The following is a 27864-nucleotide window of genomic DNA, read 5'->3' as shown; positions in this document are numbered from 1 at the left end:
CAAAAATTAAGTCCCAACATTATGAAGATCAATTAAGAAATAATAGAAAATAACAATAGAATCCCATTTGCACATATAGGTCTACAGATCTCAGAATAACCCATGATAAAAGGGATTCTGGCTTTTAAATAAGAGGCTTTTCAGCGGTAGCTCGTTTGAATTTTCCAGGTCGTGCAATTACATAAGTCTGCCTACAGGACTGCGGTGTCAGAGGGGGAGAGTTGAGCTCAGACTGTGTTTTGACTCTGAGCGCAGAGAGGAGAGGGAGGAACGTTGCTCTGTCAACTGTTGGCCTCTCTCGAGTCTAATCTGGATTAGAGCTCCGTCCAGTCTGCAGCCTGGACTCCAGTAATCACATTATTCTGTATTGATGCCTCCTGGAGCAGAGAGAATAAGCGATGTCCAAGGGGGGCAACATCACTGACGCATTTATCTTATAGCTGATCTGTTTATTTGGATTTAATCTTTTTTATAGGAGTTCGGGCGATTTTTCTACCAAGATCTGCTACAATCTGAGTAAAGTTGACTGAGTAGTTCCTCCCTGCTGTCGGTGGATGGTGCGCATACCCGTGTGCAGCACACCGCATTCTGCAGCATCCAGACTGATCTGCAGCCTGCACTGGAAGCACATTTCTGCACCGATGCCCTCTTTACTATGGACCTCTCTCAGCCTCCGCCACTGATACAAGGAGCACCTGGCCAAATGTGCCAGATTCAGGTAGGCAAACTCCTGTTTTTGCCTCAATCTGAGCAGTAGGCTAGCTATAGCCTAACACTTGGGAAATTTCCTACAGGCGAGGACAGAAAGAGCAAAGACAGTCAGTGGTGTATTTGGCATCTCTTGAAATTTCAATAACTCCAGGGTGGAAAGTTTAAAGAGACTCATTTGAATGTCTGAGTGATGGTTTGACTCACACTATCCATAAACCTCTTTTAGCCCTGGAGATATTGTGTTAATGAGATGAAGTACAGCACCATGTGATATCCAGACAAACACAAAGTCCTGTGCCAAATGTGTTGGAATCAGGGTCAAATGGTCGTTTGAGGACTGGATTAAGCACAGGAATGCCTTTTAATAAACACCCTGCTTCTGTGTAGACAAAACTGTGATGCCATGCTGCATAGACACGAAGTTCTTCTTAATGCGAAAACAAATAAGTCTGTTTTAATTTTTTTATTCCGTTGTCGTCCTCTAAACAGAATTTAGAGGCCTAAAGGAGGACAGACTGGGAGAGACATGATTTGACCAGATTTCAATCCCAATCCCGATGTCAGGGATTGGTTTTGTGATGGTCACTGAGTTTCTTCTTAGCTCTTTTTATCCATTTTAGGGGGCCCACTACTGCTTTTTCATACTCTTGAATCTTCCAACATAACCAAATACACAGGATTGTCCATTTGATTAAAACGACAATAGTTTGCATGTTAGAGGACGGTGGCCTTGTCTTGAGACTTATTAACTTTCCCTTTAATTATAGACCCCAAATACCATCAGTCATTAAAAATGTCTGGCAGCCAGCAATACCATGTCCACACTCAAAAATGTCAGACTCCTTTAACGTAATTAACTTTCCCTCCACACTGAATAGTCTGGAGTCACTTTGGACAACCACAAACATCCATTTACTTTCCTTTGACATGTAAAAAAAATAGTTTTCTACTCATACACATGTGTGTTGTATCAAAAAAGATGTGGCTCATGATGAACAGTGGATTAATTGACAGAAAATTATTGCAACTATTGTGACAATCTATTAATTGTTTCAGCCGTGTTTTTCATAAAAAATGTGCGGATTTACTGTTTTTCTTTGTTTTATATTATTGGAAACTGAATTTCTTTGGTTTCATATTCTTGGGTTGAACAAAACAAGACATTTAGAGACGTCATCTTTGGTCCAGAGAGATTGTTGATAGCTATTCTCTCGCTATTTAAAATATTCAGCAAACCAGCAGACAAGGAAAATAATTTTTAGTTGCAAATTTAACGTTTTTTTGCCAGTACATTTCAATTGGAACAGATTGCAGCTCTGTTTGAGACAGTTTCTCCTCCACTTGCCCACTACAGTGTTTATTACCAAACCAACTGGGGCACCAAACATTCTTACTTTCCTTATTAATTATAATTATAAAATAGCAAAATCTGCTTTACTTTCTACTTGCAAGGGCCAAACCAAAAACTGGGGTTTCAGGCTTCAGTCCTCTTGATGGGTTTTCTTCCTTCTTGCTCCTGCAGAAGTTCATCCACAGTCCTGACTAGAAGGCTGCCAATTCTCAACTTCATTTTCCACAGAGCAGCAAAGGTTTTCCTCTCCCTGTCAGCAAGAACTGATCCAAACTGACTCCGAAGTAGAAATTGATTAGGGCAATGCAGGGCTGTCTTGGGCGACTTAAGCACTGGCAGAGCAGCACTTTTAGTTAATTAGATTTGACTCACAGCCCAGCAGGTTGGTGCTATAATTAATATCTAAACAGTGTGCAGAGAAGGTAAGAGATAAGGTGATGCAAGGAACATGGCAACAAATTACTATATGTAGCCTTGAAAATTGGTTTCATCCAGGTCAGGGCTAGAAAGGAATAACCAATCATTGCTTGTTCACTTATTAGCTTCTCTGGGGCTGATAAGCACTTGATTTACAGTATATGTATATACAGTATGTCAGTTTTCTTATGCTGCACTTACATACAGGCACTTTGTTTGTATTGCTCATAAAGCCAGCTTGTGACTCGACACGACACTGCATTATGTCTGTGTGAGGCTAACAGCAGTTAACGGCTTTATCTGAAAATGTATCTGGAATTGAAAGACACACTGATCGCCAATTCATCTGATTTCATTTTATGTCCCAAGTGTTACTTAATTTCCTGTTGTAAAAGCCTCTTAAATATGGAGGATTACAGTTAATCCACTCTCAGCCTGGATCACACCGTAGCTGTTGCCTCTCAGCGAGTTTGGCTGTGATACACTGCCTGCCATGATACATGATTGTCACATGTAAACAAGCTGTAAAGGGCTTAATGTAGATCCACACTCTCTCAAAGCCCCAATTTCCCAAGGGAGTGTCTAATTGTTGAGCTTGGTTGGACTTGGTGGTTTAAAAAAAGCAGCTTGTTTTCCCAAGTATGACATGAAGATGCTTAAGCCCAGATGTTCTCCACGTGTTCACTCTTCTCATCCACGCAAGCAGATGCCTTCACAGAGGAAGTTGTTTTCTCCTGTTTTTTACTTTAATCAAGCTTCAGGCAGAAATGAGTTGAGAATTGAGCTTGCAACTGTTGCTGTTTTGAATCCCTGAACCGTCTGGCAGAATCTGATCAGTGGATATAAACAAGTTAACCGACTTTAAACGGTAAAATAAGAGAGGAAAACTGCATACAAATATTTAAAATGATGCCAGAGGAAGATCAGTATTGTACTGGACATCTTTCAGTGCTCCTTGGCTAAGACAAATGTGTCAATTAGGCACAAACAAGGCTAAATGATTAGATCACTCTCTCTAATGTGGGATTAGCTGTGACTGTGGGATTAAAAGTCTCTGCGCTTATGATTCCTTATAATGATTTCAGAAACAAAGCACTCATCCAGCCCTACCTTATCTTAGTCTTTAAATGAAATAACAGCGCACACACACAGAGTGAAACACACAACGTTCCCTGAATCACTGCAGGCGATCAGTAAAAAGGACAAAAGAGAAAGTACAGAGGAGATTAGAGAGCAATGTTGAGAGGGGAGAGGAAATTGGAAAAGCACTGGAGAGGACGGAAATAGGAAAAAGGTCAGAGCAGCATATTAACAAGTAGCAGAGAGGCTTAATTTTAAATGTTATGCCATCATTAAAGGTCATGCTGTTGCTAAGGGTTTGTTGAAGCTGTTCAAATAACCACATTTTAATATACTTTGCTTTTTTCTCACCAAATTTTCAGCATCCAACATGATGGGCTACAAGCTACCCGAGGAGGATGTTACAAGTAGTGCTAGCGCCATGGTCCATGTGTTTAGGGACTACTGCTCTGTTTGGTTGACCACATTCTCACTGTAGCTCCTGGTTGACGACTGGCATGGAGGAGAGCAAGCTCATCTTCAGCCTGGATCGCCACGATGAAGGTCCAACCGTGGCCTTTTCCAGAGATAAACCACAAGCCAGGGAGGGTCTGTCTAACGTCAGCCTGGGGATGGATTTGGACCTGAGCCAAGGCTACCGCTCCCAGTCCCCCTTCCTGCCCCACTCCCCATCATCCCCGGGCTCTTTATCTGACCTATCAGCAACATCAGCAGGCCTGCTTGTCACCACCAACCTGGTCAAATCCTCCTCCACAGACCTGGACCCAAGCGAGAGCAGCTCCCTGCGAGGCAAGCCTCTCCTTAGCCTGGTCAAGTCGCTGAGCACAGAGATTTCCCGCCGGGTTGAGCCAGAGGTCAACCTCTCCAAGTCAGACTCTAAGCTGCATTTGCATCCATGGAAGCAGCTTACTCACCAAAAAATCCTAGAGGCCAAGCCTGAAGTAGGAGGACTTAATGAAGATGACGACTGGGTATCACCTCCCTCCATGGGCAGCATGCCTCCCTCTGAACCCCGGGGCAGCTCGCTGATAGCGGAGCTGGAGGACACACGTAGGAAGTTCTCTGAGGCCATGCAAGATCCACTGAGCATGCTGAGTAAAATCATGGGGGACGAAAGCTCTGGCAGCCCCAAGCAGGGCAGGGCTGGTGCTGGAGACTCACCAGCCTCCCAAGGCAGCTGTGGCAGTGAAGATACAGACCTTAAGTGCCGAAGGAGAGCTGATGGTGAGCACAGAAGTGTGTGTGACACGCCTCTGAGAAGACTCCAACAGGGCTCCTTAATAAAATCCTCTGTCTCCCCAGAACGCCACACCAACACAAGAGATAGTCATTTCGAAATCCGCACTTATGGAGATATGATTCAGGTGGTGGAGCTCCAGAATGAATCCAGTGGGACACATCATAGAACTTCCACCCAGTCTCGAGTCACAGTGCCAGGTTCATCACTGCCACTTCACTGGCTCTTCCCTGTGGGTCTTCTAGCTTATGGTTTCTTTGTGTTGCCCCTGCCCTCCTATGTGACAGGTCTGTCTGTGGGGGTTGCATGTGGCTTTGTGTTGGGCCTGGTTGTGGTGTTCATGTTTGCCCCACAACGTTCATCTGCTAGAAGCAACAAGGGCTCTCGTTTGAGCAAATCCAGACCCCTGAACATGGACCGACTGGATGGAAAGCTCACAGATCCAGAAATCCTAGAGGTAATAAATGAGTAAAATACAGCATATAAACAAAGAGAGACGTAAGCATGAAAGTGACATGGTGACATTTCATCTATGTCTCCCTCTACTCTTACCCAACCTTCGCTCCCATTTCTTCGTAGTAAATTACAAATGTAAGTGTAGCAGAGAGCAAGAGGTCCAGTACTGATTTTTGTCTGACTTAGGGCGTGAGTGAATGTGTCTAACATTTTCTCTGTCAGTTCAAAAGCCGTGTGAATTCACTGCTACATGGCTTTACTATGTTTTTGCTTATGTATGTCTGTACCATTTGTTGGGACAGGTCTCTAAGCTATTCGCTAGTTTAAAAAATATTTAAATTCTTCTTTAAAAAAAAGCAACCTACACATATCTACCAATGAACATGTTGGCTCTCACGCTGAGTTAGGCCATGCTAGCAGCGTTGGTTTTACCACAATTTGTTTATGGCCTAATACCCACAAAACTCACATAGTTTTTTGGGACATTCCTATCAGCCTCTGCTGTACTTTGTGCTCGCTAAAGCAAGATAGTGATGATGGTAAACATTATACGTGCTAAACATCAGCATGTTAGCATGCCGACATTAGCATTTAGCTCAAAGCACTGCTGTACAGCTTCACACGGCTTTAGCGCCATCGCTGTTGACTCTTAGTCTTGCTCAGAGAAACTTTAGCAGCTGCTCCTACGTACTTTCTGTTTTACCAATTTGGCTATATGGAAATGAGGTCCAAGCTCTGATTTTTGTTTTGCAGGATGAGAGATCAAAACAGCAAGGAATTGGATGGCACTAAAGATAGTGCTGTCAGTGATGCTTAATGGATTAGTTTTGATGTAATTGCTGTATTAAAAAACTGCTATGAGGCACAGCAGGTTCAGCATCTAAAAGCAGGTTATTTTGATAATAGCTTTCTCAAAGCACTTCTTGACAGCTCTGCTGAGAGGGTGGGGGCTGGATCCCTCAAAAAATGCAGATTTAACTGGTTCAAATAAGGTGATGTGTATAGGGATAGAGGAGTTACTAACAGGAGGCTGGAGGCTATTTCAAAGACTCTCTACTGTGTTAAATGAGACCAATCTATTCTGCTATGTCTCACGTTTCCCCTCCTGCTGAGCTGTCGCAGTTTGCACCACTCATGGTGAATGTCATTTGCCTGAGTAGAGTGTTGCTGCATATTTTCTGTGATATTAACTCTTAGTCAGTTAAATGCACCTAACCCAACTTGGCAGGAAAATGTGAATGAATTTGTGATTGATGTACTGCTACTTACATATAACGCCCTCATAATTTTCTTCCAGGGCTGGATGAATAAGACACACAGCTACGACCCTGAAACTTTCCACCCCTCCATCACACACTCTGTCTATGCCACGCTGGAGGGCAGCCGGCTGCGCCTGGCATATCCACGTGCCAACATTCCCCGCTGGGCAGGGTTTGACGAGACGGCCCACGAGGCTGTGTTTTTACGGTCACACACTTACCAGCTGGCTAACTCTAAGGTCAGTGCATTTGCGGGGGGAAGAAATTCTCATCTGTGGGTCCCAGGGAACAGGCATGTCCCCCAGAGGGGAGCAAAAGAGAGAGGCATGGTGACCTCTTGCCTGAACTCTCATCTCTCCTCACCCACATTGTCATCTAACACAGAGGTGAAAGAACCGAAGGATTGCGAGTGAAGTGATGATGTTCTTAATAAACTTGACCCGGCTACTGTCACATTCAGATATTGAGGCATGCTACAGTAGCTTGCAACAGGGTGATAGAATAACACACAGCCTAATCAATGTCGGGAGTGCTTTGACAATGGTTAAACTGTCAACACCGTTTCTGCATGCCAACATCTCTTGTAGAAAGAAAATATTGATTTCTTTATATTAGAAGAAAATTACACTTTTGCTTTATCTTTCCTCTCTGTTCATTTTTATCCCAGGTGTCTCTGCTGCCACCTGGTCTGGCTCGCAAGAGGGTATGGAACAAGAAATACCCCATTTGCATCACGCTGGCTGAGGGGGAGGTAGGAGAGGAGAGCGTGGTTGAAGGGCAAGAGGAGGAAGAACGGGCAGAGAGACACACTGTGCTGGATCACCAGCTTCCTGTTACCCTGTACCTGTTTGGCCGCACAGGAAGAGAGAAGGAGGAGTGGTTCCAGCACTTCCTGTCTGCCTCTCGGGCTGGAACCAAGAGCAGTGTGAGCGGGGAGGAGAATACAGGTAAGAAGGTGTTCTGATTTGTGGTGATATGGATTGGGGTGATACAATATGAAGACTGGAAACATTACCTTCTTGTTTTAAACACAGTGCAGGACAGATTCATGCAGAATTTGACTATTTCATATCATTCCTTGAGGTATATTTACCAGCTCCTTCATGTCTGTCTTTTCTCTGTCAATCAGAAACACCATGTGGTGGAGACTCTGTTAAAGAAAGCACAGAGGAGCTGCACGACTTGCTGGGAGCTACAAAAACAAGAACGCTATTGGAGTACAGCACCTACATGACTCAACTGATTGGCTCACAGAGTTGCAATCTCACCATCAGCCCCTGCCACAGTGACAGGGGAAGCCCTGCAACACACAAGAAGGTCAATGAGCAACACTTTTATTTAGCTTTTAGATATAGTATTGGAACTAGCATCACTTTTTACAGCATCCGCTTCTGTCATGAGCAGATGCCAGAACTTTGTCTCTGCTCTACTTAACCATCTGCATGTTTTAACTCCCATTGATCAGAGCTGGTCAATATTAACTACCGTTCCATTGTTCGGCCCTACACTCAGACCAGCCTTTTCTAGGATGCTGGCTCAGCCAAACACATACTTGCTGGCGAGACCAAATGTCAATGTCAAGAAAATCAGGTGTCACCTGGCTGGAAGGAGAATAATAGGAACTGACAGAGCTGCTAATCCTTGTTTGGGTGATTTGGGATTGGCACCCCACATAGAGACAATCTGTTCTCATGTTTAGGAGGAGGAGGTAGATGTAGAGTCAGGATGAGAGTAAGCATAAATGGGGCTTGAGGATAGATTAGCATAGGAATGACAAACATTTGTATCCTGTACCTTGGTTCTATCAGGTCATATAACCTCTGGAAAAATGCTTGTGCAAACATACTGTATGTGTCTTCCAATGACCTATTCCTCTGTTAATCCCTGCAGATTCACAATGAAGAGCATGGATCTGGAGGTCCTGCAGGAGCTGAACCCAGTGCGGGTTCAGGTGCAGAGGGATGCTCTGCAGAGGGCCAGCCCACCTGGGTAAACTCCCTGGTGGGAAGGATCTTCTGGGACTTTCTTCGGGAGAAGTACTGGAGCGATCAGGTGGCACACAAGATCCAGAAGAAACTCAGCAAGATAAAGGTGAGGGAGGATGAGGATGGTGAGTTATTTTTCAAGGGTAGTCGGAAACTGAAGTCCTTGGTTGACAAAATGATTTCCATATTCACATTCATCTGCATATTCACACCATATTCAACAGCATCATCAGTGTCATACTGATTAATGACATGGCTAGGCAACAGTGAGTACTGTAGGGCAGAGCTCCACAAACTTGATGACATGACCTGAATATCAGTGCTGGTTTGCACACAAGGTAAAAAGATGTGACATTGGGCACATCAACGCTGCAGCTCTCTTTCCTGTGTGTGTGTGTTTGAGAGTCTGCTGATAAGGCACTCCCTCTGGTTCCAAAGGCAGAAGGTGGGGAGTGAGTAGAGGAGCATCTCATTTCTCATTCCCTGCTCTCCTCCTTTACACACACACACACACACACACACTGCAGGTTTTCCCTGCACACTCATTTGTTTGAGGTAATTAGCTACCACTGTGGAGCCTCTGTGTTGTTTTCCATGGATTTAATTTGGAAATTTGTGTGTATGACATGAACTCTGCATGTTAACTAATTATTAAAGGTGTTTGGTGTCTGTCTCATTATAGTTGCCATACTTCATGAATGAGCTGACTCTGGCGGATCTGAACATGGGCACTTGTCTACCTCAAGTCCTCAGCACCTCCAAACCTACACTGGACTGCAGAGGTACAATTTATGTGTATTTACACCTGTATATGTTGCTCTTTTGGTTATTAGCCATGCAAGCAGTGTGGCTCTAGGGATGTGGGTCTGTCTGTCTTTTGGCCTAACACTTTGGTCCAGACTGAATTATCTCAACAACTATTGGATGGTTCTGCAATAAAATCACTTATCCTGTGAAATATCTTAACATGTACTCGATGGATTGGCACAGAATTTGGTACAGACATGGTTTCCGGATGAGCTACATTCTCTATTGGTCTAATGTCCCTTCTGCAACAACACTGTTCCAGGCCAGATATAGAAGAGGTGTTGGCTCAGTCTCCAAACCAAACTCAGGCTTTAGATCAAAGCTTTTTTGAACTGAAGCATAACCTGCTACCTGTGAGCTGTTTTTCCCTCCCCCTCTTTATCCCTAAGGCCTATGGCTGGAGCTGGAGCTGATGTACACAGGCTGCCTTCAGATGACCCTGGAGACTAAGATGAACCTGTGTAAGCTGGGTAAAGATGGCGAGGACGAGGTTCACAGCGTTCCAGAGACACAGCAAGTGGGGTGAGGCCCCTCTCAGTTTCATATTCGTCGATAGATAAAGAGAGAGGATGTTTGAGGAGAAATGGGACGTCTAAGCTCTGTAGTTTGTATGACCACTGGTGTGTTTTTCAGCTCTAAGCCCAGGCTGTGTATACTGGCGGACAGTGATGAAGAGTCATCCAGCGCAGGCTCGTCTGATGAAGAGGAAGTCACCCTCTCTGAGCCGCAGGCATCTCTGGGAGATAAGACCACAGTGGTTGCAGCTGAAGGGTAACAGCAATAGTGCATATTAGTGCAGCGAACACTAATATATGTAACTAATAATGGTGTTAAATGCAAACAATGGCAGGAGATGCACAGGCTGACGTTTTGGCCTTAACAAATGCCATAATCGTTGGAGTGCGTTAAGGTCATTACGTCTACCTGTGCTTATCCTGCTACGGCTGAAAAAGGGTTTTGAATCTGATTAATTTGGGAGCAATAAAAAATCTAATAGTAAGTTTTTGAACTTCCGAAGTATGTAAACCGAAGGCAGTCACTTTACTCCCAGTTTAGACAGTTCACAGTATACTGTTTAGTGAAATAGCATGTCCCAATCCCAGTCATTTTCAGATTCACAATCCTACACTGCATTTGTGCCCTCTTCCATATCCTCCCTCAGGCACACTGGTGGCAGCACGAGTAGGAAGATCTTGAGATTTGTGGACAAGATAGCGAAGTCCAAGTACTTTCAGAAAGCCACAGAGAACGAGTACATCAGGAAGAAGATAGCTGAGGTGTCCAACATGCCTCTGATGCTCAGCGTTGAGGTCCTGGAGCTCTCTGGCACTCTGGCCATCAACATCCCACCTCCCCCTACTGACAGGATATGGTACTGAGTTTCTCTCTTTGTCATTTCATACCACAAAGTCAAAGTGCTTCTTTTTCACAAAGCATTTTCCCCCCGTTCTGGCCCCGTCAGGTACAGTTTCCGTGTGCCTCCCAGGTTAGACCTTCATGTGCGCCCCACACTCGGGGAGAGGGAGGTCACCTTAACTCATGTCACTGAGTGGATCGAGAAGAAACTGCAGTGTGAGTTCCAGGTCAGTTAAGCTGTGAAGAATTTTCCATATTGTTAAAGACGGTGATACCTAACCTATCATTTCACTAATTAAATGTCAACAATATCTCAACAGAAAGTGTTTGTCATGCCCAATATGGACGATCTATATCTGCCCCTGATGACATCTGGTCTGGATAAACCACCAACCTCCCACCAATCCTCAATGCATTCCTCATCCCACCAGTCCTCCATGGAGTCCCAGGAGTGCATGTCAGAGTAGTGCCCCTTTGAGGCCACAGATGAGATTATTCTGATGCAACACAGCCATTGTGCAGCTATTGCTGTGAATCTCTATGGATCTATAAGGCTGCTGTTTGGTGTTTATCCTGAATGTGTTTGCTGTAACCAAAGCAGGATTGATGCCTCCTGAAGCACGCTACGCACGGCAGTGACCTCGGGACTGTGAGAATGGTGCTACAGGGCCCCCTACTGTGAAGATAACTGAACTGTACCAGACACCAGTGAAAACAGAGTACACAACTTTTTTTATTTAATGCTAACACACAAAAATAAATAAAAAATGCAAGACTGAAAAACTGGATGTGCTTACAGCACGTCAAAACAAGATGTTGTTCATGACCACTGTTTAAAAAGAATGCCAACTGAACAAACTATCCATCCATCCATTTTCTAATGCACTGATCCTGTTAAGGGTTGTGAGGTTGAACACTAGAGACTGAAAAGACATGGATGATAATCTGATGATTATGTTTAATCAAGCTAATGTGGTGCATGTAATTTCTGAACAGTTTTAATTAATATGCTCATGGATTTATCAATGAATAAAAACCTGTTCAAAACTTTAAATCTATGTTCATTGTTTAACTTAAACTGCATACAAATAGTATATGTAACACCAGCCTAAATTAGCAAAAGCTAATGTACATAGAACAACAACAGAGAATGTATTTGAAACTCAGTTTTATTATTGCATAAGAATTGAGATGTGAGAATTTATTTTAGGCCTCCTCATTTAGAGGCTCAGGCAGTGTCTTCCTGGCATCCTTCTTCAGTGGCCCCTGCAGGTACACCAGAGGTCGTTGTTAAAATAGTGCAGAAGGATTCAGAATTGTGTAAATTAAACTGGAGAATTGTGTAAATTAAACTGGAGAATTTCCTGATAATCAGATTGTAACTTCTCTCACACTCACCATGAATGCCCTCTTCTCTTGGGCAGTCTGGAAGCGGCCATGGCCAAATTTGGAAGTGGTGTCAATGTACTTCAACTCGATGGTTTCCTTGGACTTGCGAGATGTGTGCACGATCAAAGACTGGGGGGGACACAAAGAGGTACACAAACATGTATGTTTCCCGCAATTAAGTATAGGAGATTTACATTTTACTTTGGGAGTAAATTATATGTGTTATCTGTCATAAAAGTTCAGCTTACTGCTGCAAGCTGCCTGTAAGATCTAAAATTAGACTTTCAAAATCCCGTTGTACCTTTCTGAGGGTGAGAACACGTTTCTTAGCCCCGACCACACAGCCCTTCACCATGACAAAGTCATTCTTCACTTCACCATAGTGAGGGAAGCCTCCCTTCATGGACAAGACAAAGGAAGTAGGGATATAAAAGATATTACTTTCTATGAAGCTCTTAAAGATCATTTAAAGAAGTGCATCCTAATATAAGAGAGTACCGTGCTGTCCAGAACAGCTTCTATAACTTGTAAAATAGTATCATACCCATAATGCCAGCAGTAATACATTATAATTTAGTATCATGCCCTATGTAATGTTAGAATGTCTTGCAGGTGTGGTTATAACGTTATAAATATGGGTTTGTAGAAAGCTTTACCAGAAATTAGCAAGCTGCTAGATTGGAGAATCCATTTCTTCCTTTTTTTAGAGAATATTAATCTTACCAGGGGCGTAATGGTCTTCTGGGTGGTGTCATAGCTAGTGGAGGCATTGTTCCGGATCACCTTTCCATCCTGTATGTGCACACCCCTACCGATACGGTAGATCTGACGACACATGAGGACATGAAGACCTCAACAAGCATGGTCACACAGTATTATGAGAAACCTACATACATATACTTGTATTATTGCTTGCTATGATTATTCAATAAAAGCTTATTTCCCTAAGAAACAGTTAAAGATGAAATTGAGCCTTGTGGGTGCAGTTGGACTCTTGACTATCAGCTAACCTTCTTGTTGATCTCAGTACGGTGGTTATAGCCCTTCTGACCAGCACGAGCTATAGTGTATGACACACGTGCCGGATGCCAGGCTCCAATGCAGGCCACCTTCCTCAGGCCTTTGTGAGTCTTCCTGGGAAGCTTCTTTGTGTGCCAGCGACTTGTCACACCTATCACCACAAAGAGCCAGAAAGAACTATACTGTATATGCGGGTAAATTTATTTTACAAGACCTTGGCCTAGTCAGATGTTTCCATGTTTCCAACCTTTAAAGCCGTGACCCTTTGTGACTCCAATGACATCAATCATCTCGTCTTGGTAGAAGACGGCAGAGATGGGCACGGCCTGCTCCAGACGCTCCTTTGCCCAGTCCACCTTGTCCGAGATGCTTCCCCCATTGAGCTGCACCTCCATGATGTGGGCCTTTTTCTGGTGTATGGGCAGCAGTCGCATCTGGAAATGGAGAAGCCAGTAAACTGAAAGTTAGTCTGGATTACTAAAAAGCCAGAAAGCCTGTTGCTTTGAATGTATATGCTAATATCCTTCCTTATTACAATTAGATTTATTATTCTCAGATCTTAAGATCACGTTTGAACTCTTAGTAATACCACCAGCCAAATACCACATCCTAGATATAAAGCACATTTTGATCTTATTCCCACCTTTGAAGCAGAAACCTGACCAGAAAAAGACTGATTCTAGCAACACCGTTAGGAGTTGAGATCTTGGCATATCTTTATATTGTTTGCTGCCAAGATAAAGTTTTTTTCTTGGCAAACCCTGGGTGAGCAGCCAGGTTCTGCCCAGGAAAATTATTTTTAAACTGCTATTTGAAACGGCACCCTCCAGTGCTCCCCACAGACAGAGCACCACGGCCAGAGTTGTTCAGCTCTTGGCAGCAGGGATGTGGCAGCTTTTCTTTCCATTGCATGTGGTCAGGTGGCTCACTCTGACACCTCTGCCCTTTTGCAGGGGTGGGCTTAAGAGAGGGGGAGATACAGTATGTGGGGAATAGCTTCAAATCATTAGAGTAGTGGAGTCTGACTGACTTGGTATGAGGCAACAATTGTATTTCTAAAACTGGATTGTATTTTGAATTTAGTTGTAAACTGGCTGGCCTACCTGAGAATGAACAATAACCCTGATCACTGAACAGTATTTCTTCATTTGAGCAAAATCCTTGTCCAGCTGTCTCTTTCCAGTCTCATCCTGCCACTTCTTACTGTGCTTGGTGAAGGCCTTCTTCTTGCTCTTGAACCTGAAACACAGAAAAGCTCAATTTAGACATGAGAAACAACAGTGACAGCAACGCAACAACTGTGTGGTCAGTTGGCTGTACATGCAAGGGAACTGTGTAAAATCACACACACCAGTTTTTATAAAATCTGCGCTTGCACTCGTCGCTTAGATGCTCAGCAAAGATAGTTTTGAGGGAACGCAAGCCACGGATGGTGTGAATATATCCCACAACCCCCACCACAATGACCGGAGGAGTTTCAATGATGGTAACCGCCTCTATTTCCTCTCTCTTTGCTTGCTCTGTGGGAGAAACATGGAAAACATTCACCAAGATATTCACCTGAAATATTTATCAGTAAGTTCAATGAAGCATAGCATTTTAACCAACAGTAGATATGTGTAGCATTTCATGGTTATGAAACAATATACAGCACAGAAAGGCAATAATATGCACAAAAAAGAGATGATAATAGCATATACAAAAGCTTAGGCTGAATTTGACCCCACCACATAGCACAATTACAGGATATGAGCCTTATTTGATTGAGCTACTAAAACATTCAGCTCTTAACATCATGTAACATTGTTTGTTCGTCAGTCCTCCCATGCAGCCATGTTGCAGTAAGCCCAGCTGTACATACTGAGGCCAGTGCGGTGCACCTCCCTCAACGTGTGGGTCATGCCCGCCTTGTATCCCAGGAAGGCAGTGAGGTGCACTGGTTGGCTGGGGTCATCTTTGGGCCACGTACGCACCCTGCCTCTATGCTTCTTGCTTCGCTTGTGGGGCAGGAACCCCAAGTGTCCATGGCGGGGTGCGTGGAATTTGCGATGAGACTGGAAGGGACATGAGCCAAACAAGAGTCACTCCTGATCAACATGAAATTAAGGCACTTCCCGATTACTGTGGAAATGTAACCTGGATGTATTACAATGATTGTTAAAAATTTTTGATTTTTAATTTAAATATTTCTGATAAACTGACTGAACTACTTCTTAAGATAAATACATTATTTAAACCCCCTTAGATCTAAATTGTGTTATAAACACCAAGCTGGATCGTTCAAGCTCCAGGGTTACTTCACTCTCTAAGATGGCCACAGCATTGACATCATTTCTGAAAGACTATGGAAGTTGTGCTCCCTGGAGACTTGTACACACAAACACACAGACACCGGAGCCTTTTCTCATGCCTTTCTCATTTTTAAAGACATACCCTACTGCCATCCGTGTATTGTTCTAGTCATATCAAACCATTCCTCTGTATTACTTGACTTCCGATTCGATTCTCCATCAGCTGCAAATCCACAATGGAGACTAAATAAATCACTACTGTCTGACAAGGAATTCTGCATTTCAATAACAAAAGCAATTGAGGACTTTATATTTGTTAATAAGTCAGACAAGGCAAATTCATCACTTTGGGAAATCCTAAAAACTTTTCTAAGAAGCCAAATTGTCTCCCATCTCTGCTTACTATAATAGTCAACACATAAAGATACAAAGACATAATTGATAAATTATCAGACATTGATAGTCGATTAATCTTACTCCAGAGCTGTACCAACAAAAAGTGAACCTCCAAACTCAATTTGATCTTTCGCCCACAGAGAAGGCAGAGCAGGAAGTCAAAAGAAACACTCTCTGCATATGGTGACAAAGCCAGCCGTCTGCTGGCCCTTCAACTCAAAAGCCAGTCAGCATTGCAATACATCCCTCAAATTTATGACCTATCAAATAAATTTACAACATACCCATTGTTCACAATCTCCAAACAACTCAAACATACATTTTTGAGTAAAATAGAAATACTAACTGTTGATGAACTAACAAGTTTAAATCTAGAGCAGTCAATAACCCCCGGAAAAACATATGATAGTATCAGGGAAATGAATAATTGCAAAACACCAGGCCCACATGGGTTTATGTCAGTGAGCTCCATTATTACTATATATGTTTAATCAATCAAAGACACAGCTACTCTGCCACAACCTTTAACTGAAGCTTCATTCTCTGTTATTGTTAAAAAAGGACAAGAATCCTGAGGAGTGCGGCTCCTATAGACTTATTTCCCTTTTAAATGTTGATGTTTAAATAATGGCGAAAGTCTTGGCAAGGTGAACAGAAATATGCATTTTACATATTACAACCTTAAACAACTACAGCAGTAAAATGCATCATACACATTAATGCAACAGCAACATTAATTCAGAAACCTTAGATATACAGTATGTAATAGTTAAACACTGACAGCACTGTTAATTCTTATATACTTTTGCTTAAGTAAGGTTTTGAATGCACGCCTTTTACTTATGGTAGTGTATTTTCACAGTGTGGTAGGCTACTAGTATTTTACTTTAGTAAAGGATCTGAATACTTCTTCCACCACTGCTCCTTGGTCTGCATACCTTTACTATCTATCAGTCAAGGAGAGACACATTAACCCCTGCCTGTACTAATATGTCCCCCTCTGTCCTGTTTTTGATGTGTTTCTGGCTTAATTTAGATAGTCAAACCCCTGATATTAAGGGCATCCAACAGTTTTAATAATATTAATCTAGACATCAAAAGAACATATAGAGTAAAATTCCTGAATCTTCAGGTGTGATGCCTTCCTGTCCAGACCATGTGTTTGTACTTTCTGCACTATTTTTCAATGTACATATTGTAAGATATAGCATAACTGCACTTATCTGTATAAAGACTATATTTCAGCACTCCTGGTTTGATGTTGACTGCATTTCATTAGCTCTGTGTCAGTAGTGTACACAATGACAATAAAGTTTAATCTAATCTAATCTTATATAACATTTAATATAATTTTAAAAATCCAACACAGGTCAAATAATAAGCAAAACTCGACAATGGGATGCCACATTAAAGAAGTTACCATGTCAGTATTCCACGTGGTCTCCTCAAAGGCAGCCATTACAAGATAACTTTTCAATATGCGCGATCTTCTCAAATAAACTCAGGTGGCCAAACAAAGTCATAAACCATAAACACACATGCACACATGTCAAAGACAGACAAAACTGCTAATGAATGCGTTATTTATAGTAGAATAGAACCAAAAATATGAGGAGCACTGACCATGTCCGCTCACTGTCCAGTCAAGGAATAGAAAGAGAGAGGGACCAGTGCTGATGTAAGGGTCATACATAAGATGATACAGGCTAAGGACTCTAATTTGGTGTTTGGCCCTGCTGAGGCGCCGTATTCGCTTTCAAACAAGGCAACTGCTGCCAAGTTCTGACAGGGAAAGATAGGAGGAGGGACGAGGGTAAAGTCAGAGGTCTGAGGTGGTGGGGAGGCCCTGTGGATGGGAACAACATAACCAAGAAAGGAGAGAGAAAGTTAGAAGAAAGTTTTCATTGTCAAGAGACCTACATCTACCTGGTCTGCTTTAGGACGGATTCAGTATCTTCTCTTTCTTTAAAGAGCTATAACACAGCAACCAGTTGTTCACACCACTGGCTTGGCTGTCCCATGTTGCATGTTGTGTTTTATGGAGATGGAGGCAAACCTTCTTAAAGTCAACCAGAACACATACACATCATTTTATCAGCAATAAGAGTCGTTTACATTTATAATATGCAGCCTACATCAGCCCACATTACATCGGACAGCAGGTTTTCTTGCTTTGGACTGATCTGTGTTTTTCTCCAGAGTACTTCAGGGGGCAAGCCAGACAGATGTGCCTACTGTTCACTTGCTGTCTCACAGCTGAAACACACATATTTGTCAGTGCTGCTTATCAAAGTCTTGAAGCTGATTCTTAGGTTCTTAAGATACATATTATAAACACACATTTGCCATTTTACATGCTCCTTGATGACTAACACAATAACATTTTGAATTGTCAATGGCTTAGACTGTGCACTAAATTTTGCCAGATCAGCACTGCCACCTGCTGCATTTCCATGGTGCAACAGCTCCACCTGTGACCTTTACCCTTCAACCTTTATGTTTTATAAAAACTGTAATTGGGCTTGTGTTGGGTTCCTTGTTAGGTATAATATTTGTACTGAATGATAATTTTAAAATAACCAGAGTAAAAAGCATCTAGGTTACATTTTGCATTAATGACCTCTATTTCGCCATTGCGCTGTGTCTTCTGCGCAAGCGCCACCCGAAAGGAGAGCTGTCGAGGTCGAATTTAGTTTTGGTCAAACATAAGGCAAAATGCCTTCAGACTTTGATAAAGGAGCGTACCCGGAGCCTCCTCGGCAGACTCCGGTGGTGGACAAACAGACAGCACTGCCAAACCCAGCCCTGATTCTATCTAAACTCTTCTATTACTCCGTGGACCTGCCTGTCACCACATTTAGAGGTAACTGAAGCTAACGGAGCTAACTAGGCTAACAGGCTAGCACAACAACACAGCTACCAGGACTAGAGGGTGATGTGTAGACGTGATGTTGGTATATTTAAACGTTATAACGACGCTAGTATAACTGTTATGCTTCCTTGCTAATTATTAACTTACACCAAGTAAATCACAAGGCTCTGGTTTGTGGTAGTAATTGGCATAGGGTACTTAGCTGCACCTTGAGCGAGGTGCTATGCTAGCTAACGTTAGCCAAAATCATAGACATCAAATCACAATACAACCCACACGGCCCTGTCAGGGTTTAACAAGATCCTGAACTGTTCTCTGTTATCTAGATGCTGTCGACAGCATTCGGAGTAAAAACAAGTCCGTCTACTACCACCAGAAGTTCCGCCGTGTTCCTGACCTGACTGAGTGCCAGGAGGGAGATTATGTCTGCTACTATGAGGCTGAGATGCAGTGGAGGAGAGACTAGTAAGTCACGGGTCAAGATATGATTTATTCATGGACATGTGTGTGCCCAATGTGCTCAGTAGGTGATGATTAGTGAAATAGATATGCATAGTATATACAATATGTATATACCTAGTAAAATAAATCATACTTACAGGCTTTGTTAACAACTGTACAATGTGTGCAAAATGCCCTGGGCTCACAGACTGTAAGGGCCCCCAAATGCTCGAGTTCACATTGTGGTGATTTGATTCATCACAATTTAGGGGGGCAACATTCACCACTAGAGCACAACCTTAAATTGAGATTGAAAGGACACTGTCTCGTGGATTAGCCCTCTGTCAAAATCTTGTTGTACCTTGAATGATTGTATTTGAGAATAGGAGTAGCAGCTGCCATGTGTTGTCTGTGGTGTGCACTTTACCTATAGGATACAGGATACACAAACAATGCAAAGGCAAGGCTATTTGTATTGCACATTTCAACAAGGCAATTCGAAGTGCTTTACATAAAACATAAAAGCAGCATAGGGAAATTGAAAAAAAACAAACATTCAAATATAATTTTTAAAGAGTGAAATACAACATAAAAACAGGATAAAATAGATTTGAAAGAGTTAAATAGGTTATAAAACCGGACAGGAAAACTCACAGTGCAGTGTATGATGTTGATCTACAGCCTTACATTTGATTTAATTAAAGGCAGTAGTAACAAGTAAAGAGAAGTGGAACTGAGGGGGTCAAGAGGAGCACCATAGCTCAATCATCAAGATTTCAGACAACTAAATGCTTTCATGTCTGTCTCTGGGTGTCACTTTCAGCTCTGGAGTTACTGTTGTTGTTGTTGTCGCCTCCCTGCAGAACTTTAGTTTCTCCTTCAGAAATGAGTGTCACCCTGTGTTGTTGTCTTCACTCCTCAGCAAAGTGGACCAGGAGATTGTGAAGGTAGTCCAGGAGCGTATGAGGGCCTGCCAGCAGAGAGAAGGAGCCAGCTACCACCAGAACTGTGCCAAGGAAATCCAGCAGTTCAACGAGGTGACCAAGAACTTCCAGTTACGCTGTAAGTAATATGCGGAGCTCGGACATGGTGGTGTGGTGTAATAGCAAAGAAACTGTGGACGCATTCAGGAATCCTGCATGTGTCCTGTGCTCTGCTGACTAAATACAGCAAATATTGTTCATTGCAGTGCTGAAAAATGTATTTGGCAATAATTCTGATAATTAATTGCTTACTAAAGGCAAATGAAAAGAATGTGTTGGTTACAGATTTGAAAATGAGAATTTGCTTTTGGAGAATAGTGATGGGCATTTTTCTGACATTTTATATACAATGAAAATTTGTTGTCCACTGAATGTGCTAAATCACGGCCTGCCTCTTCCCAGATGGAGACCTGGGAGCGTACGCCAGTGGGAGGAAATGTCTAATGAAGCAAAGAGAACGGATGATGGCTGCTGAGTCCCAGAGTGGTTAAGAACAGTTCACCATTATCTGTCCTGTGTAATAAATGTAAAATAAAATGTATGTGATAAATTATGTCCGTTGGTCTTTCCACCAGTCCTTGAAGTGACTTACACCCATCTGTGTGTACATAGGGATGGCTCTTGCTAGAAAATTATCTAGTCAAGTTATATATGCAACTCTGGAAGTCAGTGCAGCAACATTATATTCAAGTGACTTCTTTGAGTCTAACAACCATATACTGAGGCTTAACAGTTCTTTCATAGTGGTTCAAGCTTTCAGATGAAGGACCCCTAAACTGACAGACCATGGACCTCCATTTGATAAGATGCTCTTAGGCTGCCAAACTGGATTTAGATGTTTTAGTACAGAAAGTGAAAACCATGACCAAAAAGAGTGTTCCATCACTTATGGATGAAATGTGAAAATAATGTAATCCCCTTTGTCGGACCACCTGGAATCCACGGAGAACCACAGCTTTTATAAGTGAGAAAAATAAAATATAAAAAAAATAGCCTCAGGGATTAACAGATACTGGGAGAACAAATTCATCTGTCAAGAGATTTTGCCACTTGTTTCACTTTTGATCTCTGGATGGTTTAACCCACTGCAGACAAATGAATTAGCAGGACTGATAGTTACAGCTACATAATCTGAATTGTCTGCGTTACAGTTCCATTTGCCAAGTTAGCCCAAAAAAGTCCTCTGGTTATTATATCAGTAATGGTATCAATTGATGTTTCATTAAACAGATTCATCGCTGCATCAATATTGATAAAACACTGCAATAAGTCCTTGCACACATCACTACATGATAGTGCTCAGAGTGAAAACTACATTGCCTTTTCCATCTGAGTGACTTCTTTACCTTAAGGATAGAGTATACCTGAGCTACTTATATGAAAATGAACCCATGACATTTACATGGTGTTTCAGCACGTTTATTCAACGAGTCTATATAAAAATGATTAGGAGGCAGGCGGCTGGACAGACGCTCCCCTCTGCACGGACACCCTGGTGTGAGTCTTGGCCAGATGGTCAGTGAACTCCTGGAATAAGAATTATGAGAAGTACGTTATTACACAAACCTCATGTTTAAAAATAGAGAAAAAAAAAAAAAATCCCACCACAAGTCAGTCTGCTGTGTATTTTACCTGGTAGGGAGACTTTGTGAAGACAGTCTCCTTCCACAGGTCAGGGGTCAGGTAGCTGTAAGTCTTGGAGATGGCGTCAAAGGTGGCCTTGGCTGATGTGGAAATAAGGAAACACTGAGTAGATGCTTGACATGGCGCTCGAAGAACATGACAGTGATGAAGTCTACTTTGGAAAAAATGTTGAGCACCGAAAAGGGGAACAGATAAGACCATTGAAATGGTCTTTCTGCCGTGCATTACAATACTCCTTTCTTTCTCTCCTGAAAACGACAACTACACCACTGCAGAGGTGAAGCTGGGCAGAGCAAGGAGAAAAAAAAAATTATACACCACTGATTAAGACTCGTAACCATCAGATGAATCTTACCAAAGTTGCCGAGGGTGGCGGTGCAGCCCCTGGCAGAGGTGTAGCAGTCGTCGATACCGGCCATCATGAGCAGCTTCTTGGGCACAGGGGCAGACACAATGCCAGTACCACGGGGTGCAGGGATGAGACGCACCAGGACCGAGCCGCAGCGACCGGTCACCTTGCAGGGCACGGTGTGGGGCTTGCCGATCTTGTTACCCCAATAACCTCTCCTGACGGGGACAATGGACAGCTTGGCCAGGATGATGGCCCCACGGATGGCTGTGGCCACCTCTTTGGAGCATTTCACTCCCAGACCAACATGGCCATTGTAGTCACCAATGGCAACAAAGGCCTGTAAACAAAACCAGATGTCACATCTAGACTCTTCGGATAATATCAGATAAAATAAGGCCTTTATTACAGAGTTAATGTCATCTCACCTTGAACCTGGTGCGCTGACCAGCCCTGGTCTGCTTCTGGACAGGCATGATCTTGAGCACCTCATCCTTCAGACCAGAACCCAGGAAGAAGTCGATGATCTCAGACTCCTGCAGGAAAAAAAAAAAAAAACGCACAAACAAATGAGGATTACATGATTGTCTCCTGCAGCTGTGAAGTGTTAATATCGACCAGTGTATAGTTTTAACTTGCTTGTGTTATCATCAGTGCATTCATTTTGACAAATTTGTATCGTGTGTGCGGTCCCCCCCCCCCCATACCAAATCAGCGGACTAGAGACTGGTGATGTGGTATTTTGAGACAACCCCCAATACCACATCCAACATAGGGTTCTGCATGCAATTAATGCAGTCCTATTATACATTCCTAACCCAGTTTGTGCCTTGCATGTGTTACTACATTCCAACAGCTAAGCATCGCTTCTTAAACTGGTTCAGTATCATCTGTCCATTCAATTGTTCCTTTAGTTAGTAACATCCTCATGTTGAACAAAACGAGCAAAGTCATGTCATTTTCACCATCTTGGGATGTGAAACTAAATTTATGTTCAGATAAAACAATGGTTCTGGAAATACATACTACGTGTACAGACCTGGCTTTTCAAAAACTCAGGCTGAATGTAACTTAACTTCACCACATTCAAGTTATAAAGGAAGCACAAATAACAATGCATAAAGTAGTACCGAACTATTAAATTAATAGGACCACCGTAGCGAAGCCTCTAATGTACCTCCCTGCAAGCAACAGATCTACCTTCACACCCGTAAATATCGGAACATCTTTATATGTTGATTGGCAGCCTGCTACTATGGTCATCCTCACAAACTAACGTTACTTACCTTGATGGGCAGAGAGTACAGGTAGATCTCCTCCAGGGACTTGATCTTCATGTCCTTAACCAGGCGGCCCAGCTTGGTGACTGGAACCCACTAACAGGAGACAGAAAACTCCGTCAAAAGAATCCTCGTGGTTTTAAGAATGACCTCGTTTGACCTAGTAATACATTTAAAAACATTTGAGTTTGAAACGTACTTCCTTGTCCTCGGACTTGCCGCCCCTGGCACCGCGGCCCCTGCCACGGCCTCTGCCGCGTCCACGGCCCCGACCGCGGCCACGATCGCCGAAACCTCCGCGAAAACCTCCTCTACCACCGGCGTCGTCCGCCATTTGCTGCAGGACAAAACACACATTAATATGTGTAACTCATTGCTAAAGCAAGAGAGCGCGGACGTTAGCAAGCCTCGGTCTGGCCATTTCATTCATCTCACAGAAAACGATCATCGCCGCCATTACACATTGAGGATTTTCCTTCAATATTTACAAATATCTCAAACTCGGTCTCCTTGTCCCCATAAATATGGGCAGGATTTCTAAATAACATTCTCAGGTTGTAGTTTGTGGGTGCAATAAATATGTTTGGCAGAACGATGTGCGGGATAAAGAAGGATTTTGATAGGAACAAACGAGAAGAGATGCAACTTACGTGATCTGTATAACAGGAAGAAGAACCGCGTGAAGTCCCGCCGGGTTTTATGTAGGGCTGTCATCGCGATATTTCCTCTAAGCGAAAATCTGCTAACTAGTGACCCTACCGGCAGCTTTTCAGATCCTGGATAATTCGAGTTGGTGGTTGTTTTCGATAATATTGTTGAACATGGTAATATTTTAGCATTAAAAAAAACAAAAACAAAACAACTCATTACCGTAGAAAATCTCTTACAGTAAAAAGCTCTGCAATAGAAAAACTGCCATTCTGTTGGGAGACTTTGTCCCTGATACATTTTATAATTGTATTGCTTTTATGTATTTATTCTGTATGCAGTCACATGCCTACTTTATGTTCACTGATAGTCCCACGTTTTGCATTATAGTAAGTACAGGTGTTGAGGGTGTGTATGTTTATGTAGCCTATATAAATAACTGTAGTGTTTAATTTTATATGTTACCATATTTCAATATGCACTTAATTATATGTTAAATTCTGTGTGCTTAGCATGAAGGGACAACAAACTTCATTTCATTATGCAACCTTGTGCAGTATAATGACAAATAAACAATGTTGAACCTTGTACGCTGAAAAATAAAACCTGGCCTATAACGTCATGATTTATATTTTGTTGACAGACCCATTAGTGTGTCAATACTCATTTGTCTCCACTCATTTCTTGAATGCAGATCAGGCTGACAGTGTAACGTTAAATGCTTTATTTACATAATAATTTAAACTACAGCAGAAAAGTGTTAGACACTCATTTTAACCACATACCTACCTGCATATTCAAAAACACACATCTTCAAAGAAATGAACACATGCAGAAATTATACACAGCAGTAGCAGCAGTAACTGACTCATCCCTCAGCAGTTGCTGTTGTTGCTACTTGGAGTCCCAGCGGAGCTGCCACTGCTCTCCCCTAGGTCCTCCTCTTCTACCTCGTGCAGATCGTCCATCACCTCCAGGCTCTCGCAGATCAGCCCTATCTGCCTCTTCATGTGGGCCATGGTGCTCTGCATCCTCCTCATCTTCCTCTGCAGGGCGGTGGCGATGGCCCTGTGGTTCCTCTGTCTGGCTTCATACTCCTGCCTCAGCTGCTTATAGCAGTTGTGTTGAGGCTGGGTGCGGTGGGAGAGTATTGTCCCGCAGCCCATGTGGCAGGGCTGACGCCAGTGTTCGCAGTGGCGTGCGTGGACTTCCAGGTCCCTGCGGAGGAGCTGCGCCCGGCAGCCTTGGTACGGACAGGGGATGAGCTCATACAGACAGCTCATGCTGTGGCAGTACTGCTCTGAGAGGGGGAAGGTCTCTGCACAACCACGGATCTCATTCTTACACTGTAAGAGGCCAAATGAGGAGAAATACAAAGAAGTCAATAGCTGTAAAAGACTTGGTTCACATGCCTGCAGCATGCAGAGAGAACACTTCTCAACTAAGTAGTGGTATTCAGAGTAAAAGTGGTATTATTATATAGAGGCCTATTATTTGAGTATTTTTACTGATTAATATGTAAGTAGCATTTTACTGTTGTAGATGGCCATGATGGTGCTAACTTATTTAAAAACTGTTTTTTAAACTCATATTTCTTAAGCTCAACATGTGTTTTGTATGTAAATGTGAATTTGTAAAGTAACAACTAACTAAGCTGTCAAATAATTGTAGTGGAGTAAAATTTCCCTCTGAACTGTAGTGGAATAATAGTATAAGTACAGCACTTGAGTAAATGTTTTAGTTACATTCCACAAGATATTACTTGTGTTGAAAAGAGCTCAGTTAAATTCCTGTTTTTGGAGACAAGACTAGATTAACAATTAGTTACATAGAGCTGAACAGATTAGTCGAATGATTAGTTGAAACTCAAATGTGAGGATTTGCAGATTTTGTTTTATATTTTTTGGTCAGTTAGTAGGACAAATCAAGAAACTTTTAAACCTCAACTTGGGCTCGAAGAACTAGTGATGGACATTTTTTAACATTTTCTGGCATTATAAAGACTAAACGATGGATTGATAAACTGAAAAAATTATGTACATATTAATTGATAATGAAAATAATATTAGTTGCATCCCTTTAATTACACATATTCATCATTAAAAGGGCCATAATGTCCCCACATGAATGCACCCTATAAACTAATTCATAAACACCCAGAGCAAAAACCTATAGGACCCTCTTTTAGGCCATGTTGTTTGTTTGTTTATTTGTTTGGTCCTCCTTTTTCTCCCAAAGCACTAATGTAGCCATTCAGTTAAAATGACAGTTGTCAAAATTACAGTACATAAGAGAATACTTTCAACCCTGATGACTAAAATTTCTATGCAAATGTACAACTTCTTTTTTCCATTTACTACCTTGATCTTCATGCGTCCAATAGATTTGCTCAGCTTGAACATGACAAAGATCAAGCTCGGGTTAACAGGCTTCCGGCAGCAGGGGCAAGTCTCCTGCCTACAGAGGATAAATTACAGTTAATCCTGCTCATCTGTATGGACCAGACATGACGAAAAATCCAATATAGTACAATTTTACAATGTTTTTTATGCAGTGGTATTGATCCATGTTCAGTACCTCTTCAGCCACTGTAAGATGCATTTCTTACAGAAGATGTGGTGGCATGCGGCCCTTACTGGACACCTGAGGACCCCCTGGCATATGGTGCAGATCAAATCGTAGTCTGGAGTGTCCACAAAAAGCTCCACGTCATAGCCCCCACTCTGTGTTGACACCTCTGGGTCCGCCTAGATATGGCCAACATAAATACTACTTTTTATTGGGTTATAATGATCATGTATTTCAGGATGACATTAAAGAGTAGAGTTGCGTCAGCTGGACAGACTGTGACCCGTTATGTACCAACAGGTGAGTATTTTCTCTACCGCTGCCCACAACAGGTCCACAGTGTTTTCAATATAAAGGCAAGAGATGACAAAACAGAATTGTTCTGGAAAGTCATATGACTGATTGCATGATAACAAGGTGTAATTCTGCCAAAACAGTTTTTTCCCCCCACTCAAAACAAGAGATAATTACAAAATGGTTCTAAACAGGTGATGTTTGGTAGTACTTCTTCAATTGCATTTTTGATAAATTCAAATATTGACTGAAAATTAAAACTTGAGACTATGTTTATAAGGGAAAGCAAATTTCAGAGCTCACAACAGAAATTAGCAAAGTAGCTGTTCTCACATTAAGGATGTGTAATAGTTTCTAAATTGTCCACAAAACGGAAGAATAAAATCTAGATTTAAAAAATAAAACAACAACATATAAACAGAGGCTCCTGCCTACTCACCATGATAATCTCCTGTCCTCACCGTGTTTCCATTCCCGGCTCTGGTTTACTCCATATCGGTCCACTCACATGTCACATATGGAACACACACCCGCCTTATCAGTACAACACACATGAACATTCCTGACAAAACACGAACACGACCGCGTGTCTGTGTGTGTGCGGACAAATGAAAACAGAAAATTATGAAAACGAAGGGAGATAATGGCGCTCATTATGGAGCCCGTCCTTTCCCTGCTGTTCTAGCACCAAAGCTTCAGCCTCCACGCGTCAAACAGGGAACTTTTAAACATGAATAGCTGCAGCTGACTCTATTGTTATGAGTCTAGGGGGCAACATTTAAAAGTCAAAGTTAATTATGAGACTGTAATGATCACATGGCATTCACACATTTTACTTATAAACTTTAATTTTCATTTTAAAAAACCCTACGAATTTACATGTTTAAAAAGAAGAAATGAATCATGTTGACAGTGGGATTTTACAGCATCACGAACAAACCGGTCTGGCCAATCACAGCTCAGTGCGCCCACATGACGTACAATGGGTGCGACTCGGTTATCCACATGCTGGATGGATGTGTTGACTTTA

General features: G+C 42.4%; 5 protein-coding genes across 7 annotated transcripts; 2 read left to right on the top strand and 3 right to left on the bottom strand.

Annotated features, from left to right (window-relative positions):
- The first annotated feature begins 232 nt into the window (after window positions 1-232).
- Window positions 233-11689, top strand: LOC119888837 (testis-expressed protein 2-like). Of its 2 annotated transcripts, XM_038699598.1 has the most exons (12): window positions 233-718; window positions 3922-5253; window positions 6550-6750; window positions 7179-7458; window positions 7641-7828; window positions 8402-8602; window positions 9179-9278; window positions 9693-9825; window positions 9937-10074; window positions 10466-10675; window positions 10766-10886; window positions 10980-11126. In XM_038699598.1, exons 2-12 carry the CDS (start codon window positions 4057-4059, stop codon window positions 11124-11126), a joined length of 2916 nt encoding a protein of 971 aa, XP_038555526.1. In that variant the 5' UTR covers window positions 233-718; window positions 3922-4056. The 2 variants fall into 2 exon arrangements, with proteins under 2 accessions (XP_038555526.1, XP_038555535.1); XM_038699607.1 differs by lacking the exon at window positions 233-718 and having other exon boundaries at window positions 4057-5253; window positions 10980-11689.
- A 121-nt stretch (window positions 11690-11810) lies between these two features.
- On the bottom strand, window positions 11811-17483 carry LOC119888983 (60S ribosomal protein L3-like). Of its 2 annotated transcripts, none has more exons than XM_038699816.1 (10): window positions 17379-17483; window positions 14930-15122; window positions 14420-14588; window positions 14172-14307; window positions 13316-13502; window positions 13059-13219; window positions 12772-12873; window positions 12350-12445; window positions 12058-12177; window positions 11811-11925 (listed from the first exon to the last, which is right to left on the bottom strand). In XM_038699816.1, the coding sequence occupies exons 1-10, from the start codon at window positions 17379-17381 to the stop codon at window positions 11866-11868; spliced, it is 1227 nt and encodes a 408-aa protein (XP_038555744.1). In that variant the 5' UTR covers window positions 17382-17483; the 3' UTR covers window positions 11811-11865. The 2 variants fall into 2 exon arrangements, with proteins under 2 accessions (XP_038555744.1, XP_038555738.1); XM_038699810.1 differs by lacking the exon at window positions 17379-17483 and adding an exon at window positions 17176-17313.
- Window positions 17484-18390: 907 nt separating this feature from the next.
- ndufb10 (NADH:ubiquinone oxidoreductase subunit B10) lies at window positions 18391-20604 on the top strand. The gene is made up of 4 exons (XM_038699955.1): window positions 18391-18618; window positions 18954-19092; window positions 19991-20130; window positions 20454-20604. Exons 1-4 carry the CDS (start codon window positions 18471-18473, stop codon window positions 20540-20542), a joined length of 516 nt encoding a protein of 171 aa, XP_038555883.1. The 5' UTR covers window positions 18391-18470; the 3' UTR covers window positions 20543-20604.
- Window positions 20605-21454: 850 nt separating this feature from the next.
- Window positions 21455-24039, bottom strand: rps2 (ribosomal protein S2). Its single transcript, XM_038699902.1, has 7 exons — window positions 23975-24039; window positions 23524-23661; window positions 23331-23420; window positions 22473-22580; window positions 22051-22384; window positions 21684-21775; window positions 21455-21578 (listed from the first exon to the last, which is right to left on the bottom strand). The coding sequence occupies exons 2-7, from the start codon at window positions 23656-23658 to the stop codon at window positions 21498-21500; spliced, it is 840 nt and encodes a 279-aa protein (XP_038555830.1). The 5' UTR covers window positions 23659-23661; window positions 23975-24039; the 3' UTR covers window positions 21455-21497.
- Window positions 24040-24568: 529 nt separating this feature from the next.
- rnf151 (ring finger protein 151) lies at window positions 24569-27504 on the bottom strand. The gene is made up of 4 exons (XM_038699932.1): window positions 27274-27504; window positions 26550-26719; window positions 26333-26429; window positions 24569-25318 (listed from the first exon to the last, which is right to left on the bottom strand). Exons 1-4 carry the CDS (start codon window positions 27274-27276, stop codon window positions 24848-24850), a joined length of 741 nt encoding a protein of 246 aa, XP_038555860.1. The 5' UTR covers window positions 27277-27504; the 3' UTR covers window positions 24569-24847.
- Between the last annotated feature and the right edge of the window lie 360 nt (window positions 27505-27864).

Source organism: Micropterus salmoides, unplaced genomic scaffold (genome assembly GCF_014851395.1).
Source record: "Micropterus salmoides isolate LMB-PRFRI ecotype aquatic unplaced genomic scaffold, ASM1485139v1 Ms_hic_scaffold_10, whole genome shotgun sequence".
Taxonomy (NCBI): Eukaryota; Metazoa; Chordata; class Actinopteri; order Centrarchiformes; family Centrarchidae; genus Micropterus; species Micropterus salmoides.
This window is presented reverse-complemented; position numbering and strand designations above follow the sequence as displayed.